This window comes from Amblyraja radiata, chromosome 46, assembly GCF_010909765.2.
Source record: "Amblyraja radiata isolate CabotCenter1 chromosome 46, sAmbRad1.1.pri, whole genome shotgun sequence".
Lineage (NCBI taxonomy): Eukaryota > Metazoa > Chordata > Chondrichthyes > Rajiformes > Rajidae > Amblyraja > Amblyraja radiata.
Window position 1 is genome coordinate 8,034,081 of NC_046001.1, and position 20,574 is coordinate 8,054,654.

General features: G+C 42.7%; 1 protein-coding gene across 6 annotated transcripts in view; it reads right to left on the reverse strand.

Moving 5' to 3' along the window:
* Positions 1-19,413, reverse strand: part of avil (advillin) — a 37,122-nt gene extending 17,709 nt beyond the window's left edge. The window contains exons 1-8 of one of the 6 annotated variants that reach the window (XM_033015442.1): positions 19,151-19,413; positions 10,708-10,886; positions 10,393-10,547; positions 8,770-8,932; positions 8,168-8,285; positions 3,275-3,467; positions 2,041-2,139; positions 1,377-1,451 (exon numbers count right to left, since the gene is read on the reverse strand). In XM_033015442.1, coding sequence (XP_032871333.1) covers positions 1,377-1,451; positions 2,041-2,139; positions 3,275-3,433 — 333 coding nt within the window. In that variant the 5' untranslated portion in view covers positions 3,434-3,467; positions 8,168-8,285; positions 8,770-8,932; ... (1 more) ...; positions 10,708-10,886; positions 19,151-19,413. Of the gene's footprint in view, positions 1-1,376; positions 1,473-2,040; positions 2,140-3,274; positions 3,468-8,167; positions 8,286-8,769; positions 8,956-10,392; positions 10,887-16,975; positions 17,032-19,134 lie in introns of those variants that run through there. The other 5 variants (XM_033015440.1, XM_033015438.1, XM_033015439.1 and 2 more) reach the window with 5 other exon arrangements.
* Positions 19,414-20,574: the final 1,161 nt, after the last annotated feature.

Here is a 20,574-nt window from a genome sequence, read left to right on the forward strand (position 1 = left end):
ACCAGGAAGCGAGAGGGTCACGGTTCTGAGCTACGAATAACACTGAACGCATGTCTACTCCACGGCGAGTCCCCTCGATGCGGCTGTAAAGTGGCTGAAGCACTTTTTTAAAAGTTTGTGTTCACAAAATGAATTTTGTTTGTCGGGTGTCTGCAGCCCAATTGTTTGCCTCGCCTTTTTAACAGGTTTGTGTTCACAAGATTAATTTTGGTTGTCGGGTGTCTGCAGCCCAATTGCTTGCCCCGCCTTTTTAACAAGTTTGTGTTCACGAAATGAATTTTGGTTGTCGGGTAGCTGCAGCCCAATTGTTTGCCTTGGCTTTTAAAATTGTTGCAACAGTTGGATGCCTGCCCAAGCATCCATACGGCCCACAATGTCTATACTAGCCGTCTGGAAACCAGTACCTTCAGCCCGCAACACCCATACTAGCGCAACAGACAGCCCCCCCCCCCCCACTGGCGAGCAGTATTGGAATTGGTGGAGAGGTGGAATATTGCGTTGGTGACCAGCCCTCCCGTGTGATGCTGGGACCCAACGGGTCCCACTTAGTCTAGTTATAGATAAAAATGATATAAAGCTACGCAAGGAGATACATGGGCGTGTGACTGAAAAGGTTGGTCAAAGAGGCAGGTTTGAGGAACATCTTTTGGGGGAAAAAAAGAGGGTGAAAGGGTGAAGGAGAGAATTTTGGAGCTTAGGTCGTTAAAACTTGGAGGCATAGGCCCCAGTGATTTAATTCAGGCATGCCAGAAAATGTGGAGTCGCAGAGATTTCCAAACTAAAGGAGCTGGAGGAGATTCTAGAGTTTGAGAGGAGCAAAGCAATGGAGGGATTTGATAAGGATGGAAATACAACTGTCACGTAGGTTACATACAGAGTGCTGTGTAACCAATGCAGCCAGGGACTGTTTGATGGGACAACAGACATAGCTTTATTGTGCAGCCATCATTTAAAAAAAAATTAATTCAAGAAATATTTTGTTGGGATCTGGGTACAATATTCATGCAGAGCAGGGAGGAATTTATTTTGTCTCATCTATGTTATACATGCTCTGGAAGTTTTAACCGAGCCCTGAAGATGGAGATTTACTCTGCATCCAACCCATGTTTTAAGTTCCCACCATTTGCCTTTAATGTACAAGTATTCCAAGCTTTAAAGTTGTTTAATTTTTTCTACTGAAATAAAAGGAAATATTTTTATTTCTTAAATACAGAATGGCAAAGACACGATTTGAACAAAATCCAATGAGCTGTCCCTGCACATTTTTCATTCTCTATCACCGACTTTTATTGCATTAATAGGCATAAAAAGCCAACTCTAAAACAGGTCTATTTGGTTAATTCAATTTTTAATGTTGAGAAACCAGATCAACTTACCGCCAGAAGGATGTAACAATCACCATTAAAAAAATTGCCATAAACCTTCTGAGGGACAGGCACCATTTCCAGTTTCTGATAAAATTAAATAGGTCACTATTAACAGAGAAAAGGTAATAATGAAATACAAGACTATATTAAAAAATATGCTTAATGCCAGTATTTTATGAAGCTTGAAATCAATAAGGGTGCAGCTGGTTTTACATATGTAGATCAACTATTGGTGAAAAAAAGCTTTAACTTTGCATTACGATCTCCTGATCCCTAAACAAGCCTCCGCACATATTTGTTCTCCATTGCGTGCCATGTACCAGCATATGCATTTTAAACCACCCTTCTGAAATTTGACGCCATTGACCTCATGTTCCCTGTTGCATGCACTAAGACCAGGTATCACGGGAATTCAGCAAATCATTTTTCAGCAAAACCCAATTTACAGTTTGATTCTGGCACAAATCCTATTTACATTTGTCTGAAATTGTTATTACATTTATGCTAGACTTACAAATGCTAACTGAAGTTGCAGTGCTTGGAGTTTGAGGGGGGGGGGGGGGGGGGGGGGGGGGGGGGGGGGGGGGGGGGGGGGGAAAGAAGGAAAGCGTAATGGGGAAGTCAACTCCCTTCATTTGTTTATAGACATCTTGGACTCAATGTGCTAACTCACCTCAATTCTCCAGATCAGGATACCAGGAGTGTCGGTGATAACTTTGAAAACAGTTTCCAATGACATGATGGGTTGGATTCTGCAAATCAGTAATTTTTCCTGCAGAAAGAAAAAAGGCAGGCTGAGCAGGATTGCTAACCCTGAATGAAAGCATTTCTGGAGATTTTATGACATAATCTGTGTCCCACTGCCCCATCCCTGATCACCCGTGTATACATTTATCATTATCTAACTGCATGATTCATCACTCTCGGCCAAACTATCTTTTCTCCGATTTCAATATTTTTATATCTAAGAGTTTAAAGAAAATTCAAAGCTATTACATTTGTCCTCATGAATTTTTGCCAAGATTGCTCACAGGAATATCCTGGAGATCGATATTAAATTCCTAGAGCACAGTAGGAATCCTATACAGAACTGAAACAGTTAAATGAAGCTCAAAAAAAGGCAAAGTACTAGAGAAAGGCAACGGGTCAGACAGCATCTCAGGACAACATGGGTAGGTGACAGTTCAGGTCGGAACCCCTCTGGAGAGAGTCCCAATCCGAAACATCATCGATCCATGTTCTCCAGAGATGCTGCCTAACCTGCTGAGTTACTCCAGTACTTTGTATCTTTTTTGGTAAAGCAGCACCTGCAGTTGCTTGTGTTTAAATAAAGCACAAGGAGGGCTCAGCAAATTCACAGACGTACCTACTTGGGTATACTTCAGAGATTGCTGTGTACCTGCTCTTCCTGGAAATTCTGACCAAGGCATCTGTACAAGAGCTATATGGCTTCTTTTTGAAGAGTGAACATTCCCTTAACCTTACCCACAACATCCCCGTTTCCCTAGGGGAGTATTTTAACAATTATATTGGATATTTTACAAAGCATTTAAAAACATCACCAGATATTTTTAAAAATCATCGTGCACATGCAGGAGAATTTTTTCTCTCCAACGATTGATTAGATGAACCAGGCAAGTGGAAAATAAACAGGAGAGAATTGCAGTGAAAGGTCCTGGTGAAAATAGAGCCTTACTGATCAATTTCTCAGGACTTCACCGCAGGACTCTGCATTACTGATCTTGCACAAGGATGAGAAAAATACCTTTAGCAATGTTCATTCCACAAAAGATTAGCTGTCCCGCTTTGCACTCTTCTGAAACAATTGCCAGCTTGTTTTCCTCATCTACCCAATGCACTTCCCAGTAGAAATGAAAACTGAAAAGGTTATTATAAAAACACGTTACCTCAATGATTTGCTGTAGTTCACAGGTCAAAATTCGGCTGCAGGATGGAATGAGAGGAAAGCAGAAGGAAGAGACAGACACAGATACACTTGCAGGCAACTGCAATCCAACATCAAATGTCATTGATCCAGCAGTTCTTGCTGTTCTGGGCGTTGCCATGTATTTGCATGGCACACGATTTCATCTGTTGGATCTATAAGGGAGGGAACAAAAGAACCTATTAATTCAAACACACGGAAGTCTGACCAACTGCAAGGCCATTGATTTATCTTGCTCATTGAGCTCCCACAGCATTACTTGCAGGTAATCAGGTGGTTGGTTGCAGCCTGTCCTTTGAAGGCCACCACTCCGGTTGTGGGTGGGTGTTTGGGAGAGGAAATGTTAGCGCTTTGGGTTAACATGAGGGAGAGGGAGATAAGTGTATGTGGACGAAGGGATGGGCAGATAGAGCAAGGTGGGGGAGGGAAGGAATTGAAAGACAGAGACAGGTGGAGGAAAACAATGAAAACAAAGAGAAAAAAAAGTCGCTGTTGTGAGCCAGGTTTCTTTTAGGGAGGGGGGACACACAAAATGGAAGGGGAGGTTAAAGCTGGTGATGGCTCTTGATAAGCAGGGGTACAAAGCAAGTGCTGATAAGCAAGGAAGGCAAAATGGGAACCATTAGGGGAGGTAAAAAAGGCAGATGGAACCAGAGGAGGTGGGGGGGGGGGGGGGGGGGGGGGGTAAAGAGGGTTTTTTTGTAGGTGAAATGTATGGGTTTTGGTTTATTTTCCCTCCCCTCTCACTTCTTTATGCTGCCATCTTCCCTCCACACTACGAGTCCCGATGCAGGGTCTCAACCCGAAACTTGACCAGGATATATCCAAGTGCTCATTTTGCCTCCTGCCATCTGCAGATCAATAGCTGCAGTACATTGTTTAAGAAGGAACTGCAGATGCTGGAAAATCCAAGGTAGACAAAAATGCTGGAGAAACTCAGCGGGTGAGGCAGCATCTATGGAGCGAAGGAAATATGCAACGTTTCGGACCGAAACCCTTCTTCAGTCTTCACACATTTACGAATCTGTAGCAAACTTTCAGCGCATATATTAACCATAAGAGTGGCACAGGTAGTAGAACTGCTGTCCCACAGCTCCAAAGATCTGGATTTGATCATGACTTCAGGTGCCGTCATTGTGGTTTGCACATTCTCCCCATGACCACGCAAGTTTCGTCCGGATGCTCCGGTTTCCTCCCACATCCTAAAGACGTACAGGTTTCTAGGTTAATTGGCCTCAGTAACATTGCCCCTTGTGTGTAGGGAGTGGATGATAAGTGGGATAACATTGAACTAGTGGGCCGAAGGGCCTGTTTCCATGCTGCATTTTCAAAACCAAATGAACAAAGCAAATTTATAGAAACAAGGAACCGCAGGTGCCAGTTTACAAAGAAAGACAAAATGCTGGAGTAACTCAGTGGGTCAGGCTTACATCAATGGAGAACATGGACGGGTGACATTTTGGGTCAGAATGATTGTAGCGGGGAGGGGGAGGCGAGGAAGTGAAAAGAAGGCTGGAAGAGAGGAGGATCAGGACAAAGTCTGGTGAGAGGGGGTTCTAATAGGCAAATGGTTAGTAAAGGCCAGAGATTTAAAATAAAACTGAAGGTGGTACGAGACAAAAGGATTGAAGAGTTGTGAATTGTGTAGTTAGTGGAAGGAATGCAAGTGGAAGGGCGAATTATGAAGTTAGAGAAGCAAATTTATATTTACATTCCGTGCATAGGTTTTTATTGTGGCTTCATTATCATATCCACATGCATCTATCTGCACTGTGACTCAATGGCTGTGTCATTGTGCACAGTGCAAAGCCTTGTTAGTCTTGGTGTTAGACCACAAGACACAGGATAACCTACTTGAACCCCTCCAATCTGGCTTTCGCCCCCTCCATAGCACAGAAACTGCTCTCCTCAAAGTCCTCAACGACCTCCTCACCTCTGCTGACACTGGTTCTCTCAACATCCTCATCCTCCTCGACCCGAGCGCAGCCTTCGATACAGTGAACCATAACATCCTGCTCACCAGACTCAAAGACCTCGGCATTGAAGGCTCTGCACTCAGCTGGCTCTGTTCCTACCTTTCCAACAGATCCCACTTCATCTCTCTCCACAACCACACCTCTGCTACAGCCACAGTCACTCAAGGCGTTCCCCAAGGCTCCGTACTCGGCCCCCTCCTCTTCATCATCTACATCCTCCCCCTTGGTCAGATACTCCGCCACTTCAACCTGGACTTCCACTGTTACGCTGATGACACCCAGATCTACCTCGGCACCAAATCCCCCCACAACCCCCCCCCCCCCCCTCTCCCATATCAACTCCTGTTTGTCAGCTATAAAAACCTGGATTCAACATAATTTCCTCAAACTCAACAGCGATAAGACAGAATTCCTCCTCATAGGCTCCAAAGCCACACTCAGCAAAATCAATAACCCCACTCTCACCATCGACGGCACCACTGTCTCCCCATCTCCCCAGGCCCGCAACCTTGGCGTGATCTTTGATTCCACCCTCTCCCTTGAGCCTCACATCCGCCATGTCATTAAAACCTCCTTCTTTCATCTCCGCAACATCGCCAAACTCAGACCCTCTCTCACACCTCCCGCTGCTGAAAGACTCATCCATGCCTTCATCTCCTCCCGACTGGACTACTGCAACTCACTTCTCCTTGGCATCAGCTCCACCTACATCAACCGACTTCAACTGGTCCAGAACGCAGCCGCCCGACTCATCACCCACACCAAATCCTGGCATCACATCACTCCAGTCCTCAAACAACTTCACTGGCTTCCCATCTCCCACCGGATCACCTACAAAATCCTGGTCCTCACCTACAAAGCCCTCCACCATCTGGCCCCCCCATATCTCACTGACCTCCTCTCCCCCTACCAACCTTCACGGTCCCTCAGATCCACATCAGCCGGTCTCCTCTCCATCCACAAGTCCAACCTCCGTAGTTTTGGGGTCAGAGCCTTCTCCAGGGCAGCTCCCAGGCTCTGGAACTCCCTCCCCCAACTGATCCGCAATTCCGTGTCCCTCACCATCTTCCAGTCCCGCCTCATGACCCATCTCTTCACCTCTGCCTATCCTTAGCCCCACGTCCCCCTCCCTTTTCATCTGTGCATTAATTGCCTCATATTGTGTTTTGTATTGAATTCTGTCTTTACTTTGTGTACTAGTCATGTCTCTACTATTTATTTCATTCCCCTTACATGTTTTTCCTCTACCTGCTAAATTTTTGTAAGGTGTCCTTGAGACCCTTGAAAGGCGCCCATAAATAAAATTTATTATTATTATTAAGTCTGCCAATCAATCACGGCTCATCTATTTTTCCCTCTCAACCTCATTCTCTCGTCTTCTCAAAAGTAACCTTTGACACACTTACTAATCAAGAATCTATCAATCTCTGCTTTAAAAGTACCCAATGTCTTGGGCTCCACAGTACTGGTGGCAACAAATCCCAGATTCACCACCCCCTGGCAAAAGAAATTCCTCCTTATCTCCATTCTAAAAGGCATGTCCTTTTTTTCCTCAATGGTTTCTTTATTATCACATGTACCAGTGTACAGTAAAATATTTTTGCATATAGGTCAGCAAGGCTGTGCCCTCTGGTTCCAGACTCTCCCATTACTGGGAACATGTTTCCACATCTACTCTATCTGGGCCTTTCATTAACCAGTAGGTCTCAATGAGATCCACCCTCCCGCCCCCCAATAAGACCGCAAGACATAGCGTTCAGCCCATTGAGTCCACTTCAACATTCAAGCATGACTGATCTATTTTTCCTTCTCAACCCCATTCTCCCTGTAACTTTTGACACCCTTCTTAATCGAGAACCTATCAATCTCCGCCTTAAAAATACCCAATATCTTGGCCTCCATAGCCATCTGTGGCAATGAATTCCACAGATTCACCACCCTCTGGCTAAAGAAACTCCTCATCTCCATTTTGAAGGTCCGTCCTTTTAATCTGATTTCCTTCATATTTCTAATCTCCAGCAAGTACAGGCCCAGAGTCATCAAACACTCCTCTTACGTTAACGCAATCATCCCCGTGATTAATCTTGTAAACTTCCTCTGGACCCTCTCCAACACCAGCACATCCTTCCTCAGAAACGAGGCCGTAAATCTGCTCACATATTCCCAAATGTAGTCTCACCTTCTAAACCCTCAGCATTACATCCTTGCTTTTATATTCTAGTCCCCTCATAATGAATGTTAGCATTGCACGCACACACTTCCTCCTTTTGCTGGGGCAAAGTCCTGCGGACGTTTATCAGCACCATGTTTAAAAAATGTACAGTCGTTCATTATTGGTCTGCACTACTTCCAAACAAAAGTGCCCACCACCACCCTTGCAAAGGGCAATCCAGCACAGGAAATAAATGTCATCAACATTTACAACTGGGTCGTGAAGTGAAAGTTAAACATGTCATTCTAAATTGCATTTGCAAACACTAAATGCAAAGGTGCTCGGTACCTTTTTATAGTATTGCTCATTTATGCAAAAATTTTCCCAGCAGCTCGCCATTTACTTTGACAGGCAAATACACCATCAGTACCATTTTTTAAACCTATCACCCATTCCAAGCAAACTTGAACCATGAATTAAAACAAATGAAGGTAGACAAAAAATGCTGGAATAACTCAGCAGTACAGGCAGCATCTCTGGAGAGAAGGAATGGGTGACATTTCAGGTCAGAACCCAAAACATCACCCATTCCTTCTCTCCAGAAATGCTGCCCGTCCCGCAGTATTTTGTGTCTATCTTATGTGTAAACCAGCATCTGCAGTTCCTTCTTACACAATTAAAACAAATGATCCAGCCAGGTACCCAGGAGCTGAAACCCCAGACATACCTGATCTTTGTAGAATTCTGGAACATCCATCAGACGTTTTCAGAATGCGGTTGTGTTGTTTTGATTTTCAGTCGTGCTCAATTCCAAAACAGAGCTCACCAATGTTCAATTTTGGTTTCTATAGAACAATGCACCATAGGTGCAAGAAACGGAGAGAAAAAAAGGACTATTTGCACTATTTCTCAATGACAAAAGCCAACACACCAAGCATCTTGAGGAAGTGCTGCACTGAGTTAATGGGATGTTTAAAGCAATGCTTAGACTGCCCTCTCAGGTGATCTCTAATAATTCTATGGCACTATTTTGAAAAATGGAGGAATTAGCGTCAGTATCCTGGCCAATATTTATCTCCAAATCAAAAACATATTTGCTTGGTGGGGGCATGCTATGCTTAAAACTGGCTGCATTTCCCCACATTTAGAGAAAATTGGCAAGAGCTAAAAAAGTTTGGGAAGTACAAGGTTGTAAAAGATATTTATAAATGCTGGTTCTTTTTGAGCTGTAGAATTCAATACCACAGTTAATCGTTGAAAAAAGTTATCCCCATTACATTGGATAGGTGGATGATAGTGATGGGGAAAAATAGCAGCAATTATAACTACCTGTTTGGACAAGGGTAATTGCCAAGGCAGTAGTTGCTTTTCATGGAAGATAAACACAAGAAGCTGGAGTAACTCAGCAGGTCGGGCAGCATCTCTGGATAAAAGGAATAGGTACCGTTTCGGGTCGAGACCCTTCTTCAGATTGTCATCACGTGTTCTCTGGCTGCCGAGGGAACAGAAGAGGAACTGAAAATATATCAAATCGAGGAGTCAAACTCAGTTTCATTCTTTCCTTACCCATCTTGCTGGAGTCTATTTCCACAGGCAACATTTGACTTCAGTGGTTGACCTACATGGGAACTTGGAATATGCTGGCATGCTATTCAATTGGAATATCACCAGACCTAAGCCAACACAAAACTCCCTCAACCACATATATTTTCTAGGTGTGGTTCAAATAGGGTTCAGGCCGATTACCCAAAAGGGTTTGCAGTCAAATGTCATGGCTCATGAGATAAAAGTCTTGGATAGAGCAGGAACGAAACTTTGGATATTCCTGGTGTTTAAAGTTCAGCAGCTAATGCACACATGTTAACTTTGGGTCAATTGGTAGTGTTTATTTTTCCATGAAAGCAGTGGGTTCAAGCCTCATTCCGTATAGCGATAAAGTGTAGTGTGTCATTTGACTATATTTGAAGGAATGCTGCACTGTGATATAGCAAAATGCTTTCCATAATCTGGGACTAGCAATACACTACTTGATAGTCCATTTATTTAAAAAGCTAAGATCCACAGAGGCTTCCGTAATCCTATCTTTCAGGAGATGAAATATCGTTTCAAAAAGCGTCCAGTCACTTTGCTACACTGAAGTATTTGTTGAGAACAAGAACACACACACACACAGAACATAATTAGTGCTCTTCCTCAGCTCCCATCCCAGTGCCCATTCAAATAGTTTCCAAGTCATTTTCTGCAAGATCTTCCACTATTAGTTGGTTACAGATTTGATGGTACAGTCAAGGTGAACTTGGGCAAGCACCATTACACACCATGTCAGATATTCTTCTTGCAGGGCAGAACCATGGAAAATCCAAAATGGTAGAATACACAACCATCTTTGGAGATGCAATAAAGACCATCTCCTGACACAAGTCATCGAGAATAGACCAAGTTAAACTAACAGCCTATCCTGGATTACTTGAATCAGGCAATAGCCAAACCCCAATTTCAAAATAATCCAGCTCATTACTGGTTGAAAATTAATGCTGTAAATTATTATTATAATTTTATTTATTTATTTTTTTTTAAAGACTCCTGGAGTAAAACAGTCCAGCCATTCCCTCAAAGACAGATGCAAAATACTAGAACATTTTCCAATGAAATGAACTTAGCTTCCGTCAATTCTGAGACACAAATCAAGTGACTTGGAGTTGGCCTATGTGGTCTAAGTCCGAGGGTGCAGCTATCTGGGATATTTTTGACAGGAATCAGTAGTTTTAACATCTATGCCCATTGTTTGGCGGTCTGTATGGAGATGGATTTGCCAAATGCTACAGGGCTGCATCTTCTACTGGGTGGGAATGTAGCATTTCCCTATTTGTCTCACCCAATCCACTAGAGCCCCAACAATCAGGGGCAGGTTCAAGCCAGGCAGAGCTGGGTGCACAGAGCAGACTCACTTACCAAGCTAATCTCGCTTGCTCGCACTCCCATCCCATGGCTGTTTCTGTGATCCTCTCTCACATACCATTCTCGTTCATTTTCAAGTTACAAACAGTTCTCAGGAAAGGAATCCTTTTGTAATCCAGGGACTCCCTGTGTTGTGAAGAGAGACCTCTCTGGGGGAAGACAGAGGAATTCTGCTTCAAAATGTTACAATTTCTTTTAGTGATAGTTTAGCTTGCTACTTGGGCAAAGTACCAGTCTTTAAAAGCTGGTCAATACCATCAGAGCATGAAAGAATAATGAAGATGGGGATTAAGAGAAAGGTGTACTTGCCTAAAGATGTGCCACTTTCTTTTGAGGTGACCGGTCGTCAAAACCTTGCAGCAACCGGCTGACATTCCAAGTGCAGCAGCAACAGAAAAGAGCACCAAAGGTATTCATGCCATGAGATTTGCTCGCCAACAGGTTGCATTTGAGGTCTGCACATAACCAACAAGGAAGTTTGAAAAATCCTGCATTTAAAAAATAAAGTCAAGTAACTTCCATGTCTTTGGAGAGTAACACATAGATTATGGACCATCAACACATACAAATAAACCTGAAATGGCTATAAAGTATCAATTCAATTAACTTTATTTTTCAGTTAGGAACTTTGGATTCAAAGTACACCTTGAGATATCCGGAAACGACACAAAAAAACCCGATTCTTTTACAATAAGTTTTTGGGACAGAGGACAACAGCTATCTCCCAAGAGTCCCATCTGTCAAATTAACAACCAGTTAAAAGAGTCTCCTGAAAACCCACATGTAACTCACATGTCTAACCATCCCACCCCCACCCTTTGACCGGCTCGTCTTTTATCCCAGAGAAGATTTTTTTTTTAATCCACACTTTGTATTTACACCATCCTTAATACTGACTCATCCCTTTGTAACAGTCTTTCTTCCTGCTGCCCCCCACTTACATTGACAAGTACTCCAGTTCTATTATATCAATCAGTTGCTGTTACAGCTAGAGTCCACCAGAGAGTGCATTAGATAGAGGACTGAAACCCTAGTTTTGTTCACACACAGAACTGAAGACAGAAAGAATTGCAGCTGCTTACAATCTCAGGGTCTGATTACATCAAATCCAGCTTTTCTGCTTCAAGAATCCTATTTCACCACTTAAAATGTAATCAAAGTCCAGAGATTATAATGGAAATAAACTGTGTGATCAAAACCAGTTATTAATCCAACGTGAAGTTGTACTTCATGAGCAGTGCTCCAGATTGCAACCAAGAAGAAAATTCATGTTTATTTTCTAAGGGCGATTCTTTTGGCATCTGACTCAAGTGCCATTTTGCTTTTTTCAAAAAAAATCCCAAGTAGATTTATAAAAGACTGCAGAGCACATTTCTCCAGTTTTGGGAATAGAAATAACCAATTTATTTTGGTTAGAATAGCCAAACTTTTTTTAATTACATCCAGTAGCGATCTTGGGAACACTTTAGGGTGAAGCTCCAAAAGAAAATTATTGTGGGCACAGGATTGTAAATGTCAGAAGTCTAAACACATCTGCAACTCATGTTAAGAAAACTGCACTCTTAAAATACAGTGAGTGGCCCAATCAAACAAATTGTTCGAGATAGCCGACCTACCAGTCTGAAGAAGGGTCTCGACCCGAAACGTCACCTATTCCTTTTCTCTTGAGATGCTGTCTGATCTACTGAGTTACTCCAGCTTTGTGTCTATCTTTAGCAATTTGATGAATGTTCGTCTCTTCCTACGAATTGTGCTCAAACAAATTCATCCACTCTTAGCTCTCAAATCCCACAATGTAGCATGGAATTAAATTTAGCAACCAATTTGGGATGGTTGCAACAGGCTCATACATTGGCACACGTTAGATTTGCCAAAGATTACATTTGGTATTTACCCTATTTACCCACTGGAGTCACCATGATGTTACACAGAGTCTTTGAAACATGCACTGAGGAATGTCAGGTGTTGAAAAATCCCTAGTCTATACACAAACCAACCAAACAGTTGGGTGATATGAGGATACAGTAATCATCTATGGAGTGGATGCCACTTAATGACAGATTTCAATTGTTAAAGTTGATGACAGTCAATAATAAACACCCAAACTATAAACAGTAAATTGAGGACCTAGTTTATAAATTTCCACTGAATAAGGCACACTGTACTCACTTAATCCAGTCTTGGCTTGCTTCCATTTTGAAAAGTTTTTCAGAAACATAAATGTATAAAATAGTGGCTGCAAACCCAGCCTGTTCATACACCAGAATCAAACAGTTAAAAAGTATCATTCATCCAAATGACTTTGCTCACCCCTGGCTCCCTTGCTGCCAGACAACAGACTGACAATCCACGGTAAACGAAGCAATGTTTCTGCTGGCCAGGCTCATCGGTTAAACTTGGACTGATGGACTTTGGCTCTATGAAGAAGTGTTTATGCCAGAACTTCGCTGCCAGTATCATTTACCTAGCAAATATTATTCCAGGGTTGACTTTGGATAAAAGCTTGATTATCAAGGAAGGAAGGCCCATATTAACGAGAATTCATCACCAGATTCAGATAGATCTTGATTGGGGCTATTTCAATCTCAAACAGTTACTGGGATTGGAGAATTACACAGAGTTATGCAGATCTTATGAGAAAAGATAGTTGCCTCGCCACTCATTTATAATCTTTCTAGCTCTGTTACAACTGCAACCCAATCCACACCTCTCAATCAATGTTCATTCAGCTATTGATTCAATTTCAAAACATCTCTTTAAAAAAAATCCCTTTATGGCTTCAATAAAGTATTGTAAGCTTCCCAAATTACTCCAATTTTCTAAGAACTGTACAAAATAAAAAATCCAATAAATGCTCAGGTCAGATCTGTGGAGAGAGAGAAAAAAGGTGATCTTTTAGATCATGACTTCATGAACCAAAAACATTAATTATTTCTCTCTTCACAGATACTACCTGGACTGTTGGTTAATTTCAGCATTCACTTTTTATTACAGATTTCCAACAGCTACAATTTGTGTTTCCAATAACCTATTTTGGTTGGCTTAACCTCTTGCCCAAGGCTGTGCCTTCAACAGCCTACAAACAGAACCAAAATACTAGTGCAGAACATAACTAAAATTCAGACCTAGTGTAATCTGGGTAGCAAACCTGGGACATTAGCCCTACAAATCAATACCACAGATGAAAGTGTATTTAGTGAATCAGCCATTCAGCTGGCAAACCATCAATAACATTGGGTCTCTTTTATACCACGTGACTCTGCTCTCTCCCCATCCCGCAACAAGGGCAGAGTCCCCCTAGTCCTCACCTTCCACCCTACCAGCCGTCATTTATAACAAATAATCCTCCGTCATTTTATGCCACCTCCAACGTGACCCCACCACTTGCCACATCGTCCCATCTCCTTCCCCGTCTGCTTTCCGCAGAGACTGCTCCTTCCGTAACTCCCTGGTCAATTCGTCCCTTCCCACCCGTACTACCCCCTGTCCTGGCACTTTCCCTTGCAACCGCAAGAAATGCTATACTTGTCGCTTTACCTCCCCCCTGGACTCCATTCAAGGACCCAAGCAGTCCTTCCAGGTGCGGCAGAGGTTCACCTGCACCTCCTCCAACCTCATTTATTGCATCCGCTGCTCTAGATGTCAGCTGCTCTACATCGGTGAGACCCAGCATAGGCTTGGCGATCACTTCGCCAAACACCTCTGCTCGGTTCACAATAACCAACCTGATCTCCCGGTGGCTCAGCACTTCAACTGCCCCTCCCATTCCGAATCCGACCTTTCTGTCCTGGGCCTCCTCCAAGGCCAGAATGAGGACCACCGTAAATTGGAGGAGCAGCACCTCATATTTCGCTTGGGCAGTTTGCACCCCAGCGGTATGAACATTGACTTCTCTAATTTCAGGTAGTCCTTACTATCTCCTCGCTTTCTCAGCTCTCCCTCAGCCCTCTGGCTCCACCTCTTCCTTTCTTCTTCCCTCCCCACCCTCACATCAGTCTGAAGAAGGGTTTCGGCCCGAAACGTTGCCCATTTCCTTCGCTCCTTAGATGCTGCCTCACCCGCTGAGTTTCTCCAGCATTTTTGTCTACCATCAATAACATTGGATCCCCAAAGTCAAAATCCCCTTTGCAGTCATCCACACTATCGAATTACAAACCACTTCCCATTCTCTCCCAATGCTGTTTCTGACAAATATTTTTCTAGAATACCTTTTCATCCTAATCATTATTTTGCACAAACCAACCTATATCCCAACTCTAATAATTATCCAACTGCAATTTAAGAATAAAATATTAGTAAAAACAAATTATTTGGACATAAAATGTGTGGTACAGAAATGCATTGTGTTTTGCTTTCTAACTTCTTGAAGTTTGTCCCAGGTGCAACATTTCTTGTCAAAGTATTTTGTACAGATTACAGCGCTGAGATACACGATACAAAGTGCATACATCAATACCCCAGTGAAAGGACTCTTTGTCCTGGCGATGTTACTAATTAGGCTCCCATACAAAGCTCACTCGATTACTAGAGCATGCATGCACAGCTTTCAAAAAGAGAGAACAAACTACCTTCAACGAGGAGGAACTGTCTCTTAGCCATTAGCACTGACATCACACCGAAGTGACTTTGTCAATAGGCTCTTCAACGGCATAGTTGCTTCCTATCCAAAGCCAGGCTCAGAAGTGACTGGAGTCATCAATTACGCAGACTCGTTTGCCTCTGCCACTTATTTCATAGTGCTGGCTGATAGCGGATATGTCCCCTCCATCTGCCTCAGCCGTCAACTGGCAGCTTGGCACAGAGCAGGCATCACGTTGTGGTTCCACTCACAAACTATGGAACTTAAAGACCACCCAGTAACAGCTGTAGCGGCGATCCACCTACCCCATTATTAACACTTCAAAAAAGACAACACAAAATCTCATCCGAAGAGGCTGGTTGCCAATGGCAGCGACCACAGTAATTGCAAGGATGCATTTGTTGTAGAGTATAATTTCTAGATGGGCTGCACAACTTGCCTCCCAAACGTTCTCTAAAGAGCGTCGTTTCGCTCACCGAGCGACGGCGCCACGGCTCGGCCACCATGAGCAGGCCGGAGGAAGCCGCCACCGCCGCAGCGCCCCGGAGCGCGCGCGGGAGAGCGAGCCCCGCCCTCCACTGCCCCACGAGGCCAAGTTGTTCGACCGCTTGGCTGCAGAGCAACAAAGGCGCGCAGCATCGCAAGTCACCTCAGAAAGTTTTTTTACTGACACTGCTAAGAAAGTTTATGATGCAAACCATTTCCTAAAGATGACCTTTATTGGGGGGGGGGGGGGGGGCAACCTCAAGTTGCCTCACGCCTGCTCTTGTTTTAAACGGGGAGCGGAAATCCTCTTCAGCGCGACCCTCCATTTGAAGTAAACTTATGGCATTAAAAAGGCAAAACTCGAAAGGAACATCTGCCACTTCTCATGTGCGTCAGCTATGCAGATGATCCGTCGACCATTGACAGTCCCGCAGTTAGGACTTTAATGGCAACAACTAGCATTTGTACACTGTCTTTAACGTAGTAAAATGTCATCAGATCAATTTGACACGGACCAAATAGAGGGAGGCATTGGGTCAAGCATCGTCATCCAAGGTAGGTTTAAGGAATGTCTTGCTACCATGCAACACGGAAATAGGCCCTTCGGCCCCACTCTTCCATGCCGACCAAGATGCCCAATCTAAGCTAATCCTATTTGCCCGCTTTTGGCCCACATCCCTCGCCCATGTCCAATTGTATTTTAAATGTTGTCATAATACCTGCCTCAACTACCTGCTCTGGCAGCTCGTTCCATATACCCACCACCCTCAGTGGAAAAAGTTGCCCCTCAGCTTCCTATCTCTCTCCTCACCTTAAACATATGTCATCTCGTCCTTGATTCCCGTACTCTGGAAAAAAGACTGCATTCATCCATTTATTTTCACCATAAGATCAACCCTTAACCTCCTGCACTCCAAGGTATAATAAAGTTCTAGCGTGCCTGTTCTCTCCCTATAGTTCAGGACCTCAAGTCCAGGCAACATCCTCATAAATCTTCTCTGCACCCTTTCCAGCTTGAAGGCATATTTCCCATTGTAGGGTGACCAAAACTAAGCACAATGCTTCAAGTGCAGTCCTATAAAAAGTGGTGGGATGATGGAAAATGGATGGAGTTGCTATTAATATGACCATTTAATAAAAATCCAGTAAAATAAAGAAAGCTACAAATTAAAATTAGGTTTTGTGTGAACCAGACACCCAATGAATGCCCCACAGTGCCACCAATTGCCTACGCTTCAGTCATTTTTTATTTCATTGTGCATCCCAAGCTGGATCATAGCCCACACTAATTGCAGGGGAAGGATCCAGTTACAGAACAGCACATAAGATTAACACACATAAACTCAAGCTGCTGGTCTGGTCTCCAAATACCAAAATAAATTATAGTTAGAAACCATTGGAGTTTAAAATCACTCAAACCCCTCATAAATCACTTATTTGTAATGTTCCATATACCTACTATGTCACTTTTAGATCTTAAAATAAAAAGGAGGTAGAGGCAAAAGTTTCTACCTTTAGGAAATTGATTTCCTTCAAGGCTGCTGAGTGCACATGTCTGCAAACACAGCCTGTGCAGAAAAGCAAAAATGGTGTTTACCAAAAGACCAAATCAGTGGCACAAGATAGCCCTGAGAAGCACCACAAACCCTGATGGCTTGGTAGAAAGAAACTGTACACATTTTATGTTACTACACAAATTATATACATTACTACAGGCACACCTCCCAGAACATTACCCAGAGTGAGGCACAGGATAGAATACATGATCCGAACAAAAGGGACATTATCAACAATTGTGATAGTAAGACTTAAAGAAATGTGCAGTACTGTATGCACATGGATTGAAAGAGGGAAAGCTTGGCAATACTGGATTGAGGTGTCTAATCTCACATGGATTCTTTATCTCATTAAGAACAAGCTTCACAATCTCATTTCTTCTTTAAATAACATTTCATTTCAAAAAGTTCTGTCATATTCCTTGATGGAATTGGATTTCAGTTCCATGGGAAACCAAAGCCCCCCCATTTCTCACTAAATTGACCATACTTCTGCAAGAAGAACCATGATTATTAATGATCAGAAAGTGCATTGCAGATAGAAAATGACTGTACTCCCTCAACATACTGCACGGTCCAGCACACCTCACAAGTTTGTTGTATTTGAGACCAATTGCAGTATCCCCAATACCAAAACTCCGACCAACAATCTCAATTCAAGTCAGAACTACATAGGTTAAAGCTCCATTTGGGAAGAATTTTAAGTATTCAATAGTGGCGGGCTTCATGTTCCAGGTGTCAGATTTTTGGCAAGACAAAATCCAGTAATCCAGTTTGGCCTATCAACCATCTCACAGAACAGATCCCACAGCATTATTTTGCAAAAGTAGTGTCCTTTAATCACCATTACTAAAACAGAATGACTAGTCACCAATCTCATTGTTATTCTTGGGAGTTTGCCATGCACAAAGTATTGTCCAATTTATTACATCAGGAACTGTACTTAAGAAAAACAAAAGTACTTGGAAAAAAGGACTATTGAAATGCAAATCCCTCTTTCTTTTAACCTGTCAAAATTAACCAAGAAACCAGAAACAAACTTGTGATTTTCTTTATCTTACTTTGCCTAACACTGAACATTTGATGCCAATTTTTCATAGGTAACCAACATATCTAACAAAGCAACAACTTGTTAACCCCAATTCACAGGTGCTTAAATGTTTGTCTGGCTAAGAAGCCATTGGGTACATGCATAAACTGACCCAGGGGTTAAGAAAACACCCATGCCCATCCTTTACCAATTGTGGTAAACACTTTTTGTTTTATTTGTATAAAAAGGGTACTTTGTTACCAGATACATAAATGATAAACATTAAAATGATAACATTAAAACATTATTTTTTTCCTCTCTCCTCCCCATATCTTATTCCACTCCCCTTACCTATTTACAATTGAAACACTTGAATATACCTCAGTGAGCGACAGGGTTCTATTTAGCTAATAATACTGCATCTCCCCTTAAAGGAGCCTCAAGCTTGGTCTACATATCATTTCTTATAGCACCAGAAAGAGACCAGTTTATGTTTAAAACAACATTTAAAAAAACGACTTCGCCTAGTGCATTCACTGCCAAAAAAAATGCTTCAATTTAAAACAAATGGGGAAATTGAGGATTCTTAAATATATTGGGACGAAGTTTGGAATTACAAGGGCAGAGGAAATAGCAAGATGGTAATCGAACACCCAGGTAAACATTAAAAAAGTGGAAGGGAACATTCACGTTAAACAATGACAGTTATTCAGTATCCTGTAATTCAGGAGCAATGTTCATGTGAAAATGATTTTCATTTTAATAAGATGTGGAAAATTATTCACCAGCTAGAGAGAAAAGATTGCAAAGCAGAGGATAGGTTTAATAGAATTTGGAAACGTTCACCGTAAACAAAGAAAACAAAAATAACATGTTAAATAGAGCCCTAACTCTCTGGGCTTAATGCTGATGTTCTACAACTATAGCACACCCTATCCCCGATTCTTAAATTAAAAAAAATATTTTGCTGCAAATCTCTACACTCTGTTACACTCAAATGATTAAAACAAACACGTGGATGTACCAGCAAAAAAAAAAGTGGATGGACTGCACTTTTTTGAAAATAAGGGGAGGAGACGACATACAAAGTTCCTTCCTCACCTGCATTCCATCGCAGAGGTGAGAGATGCGCCTCGTTGCGGCTTGCTAGTCTTAAACTCTCTTTTCCATCTAGTCGCCTAGTTTCCCCACCGGCGCAGTCCGATCCCAAATAGCTCCAGCTACAACGAAATTACAGTTATACCTCCTCCATCCAGTACCCTCCAACCCCAACAACAGGGGCAGAGGAAGGAAACGAAAACAAACCGAACAAATGAGTCCGTAACAGTTTCAAGGCGCCCGGGTTTCCAGTAAACAACCTCCCACACGAACAGGGTCCCAGCTCTGCTCCGGACATACCAACCGCAAAGCTTGTCTCCCTCGGAGTACAGGCATATACAAGTCTGCTTCTTTGTTGGTTTGCACTATGCCATACCTGAAAGAATGCTTTTATTTATTAACAGTTTTAAAAAGAGACAGATCAGCGCGTGGGATGGCTTGAAACTGCCGTGAACCTTTTGATTGGATAATTGGGAAAGCTGGTATCTTAAAGGGAAAGATAGGCTGCTTTGCCACATTTCAACATAGGATTCCAACACATGAATCTCTAGGATTGTTTACGTGCCGTGTGCGACTCATTGCGAATGTGAAATTCTCTTTTGGAGAAAGACGCGTAGTTAACCATAAAAATAAATTACTGGAGGAACTCAGCGGATCTAGCAGCATATGTGAAGGCAAATAGATCGCCGACATTTCGGGTAGAGACCCTGGATCAGGATCAATAGTCATAGTGTAGAGGGAAAATAGTCAGCCCATTGGTGAGAGGGAAGGGTGAGACAGAGATAGGTTATAGGTGCGAGCAATGAGGGGATGGGATGATGGGCAGATGGAGAAGAGGGAGGGTGTCGAGACAAGAGACTGGTAGGCAATGGGTAGAACCAGATAAGGATAACAAAGGGGGGGGGGGGGGGGTAGAGGGATTGAAGGAGGGGGAGATAGGATAGATTATGGAGATGGCAGAAATGCAGCCGGTGCCCTTCAAGAGAGAGTGATAAATGCTTGCTGATCATAGCTGGCCTGTCTTGAGAAGCTAACTTAAATATTGAAAGAGAGATCTGTGGTCCTGTCTGATCAGTGGCATCACAGATACTAAAATTATCTCTCGGGATCAGTGAGATGAAATAGATCAGTTTCTTCTGTAAATTGAGCCTGTACTAAAATAGCCAGCTATCAGGAATGTTCCAGAAGTCTCCCTGAATGCTTTATAAGATTTTAGGGTGATGTCCTACTTTACATGATTGTTGAGTGCAAAGGATAATGTAGCAACACAAACTATCTGCAACCATAGCCTACTGATAAAATTACATCAGGTAATACTGTCATAGTGTGATAGAAACTGCAGATGCTGATTCATACCAAAAATAGACACAAAACGATGGAGTAAAATGATGGAGTAACAGGCAGCATCTCTGGAGAAAAAGGGTAGG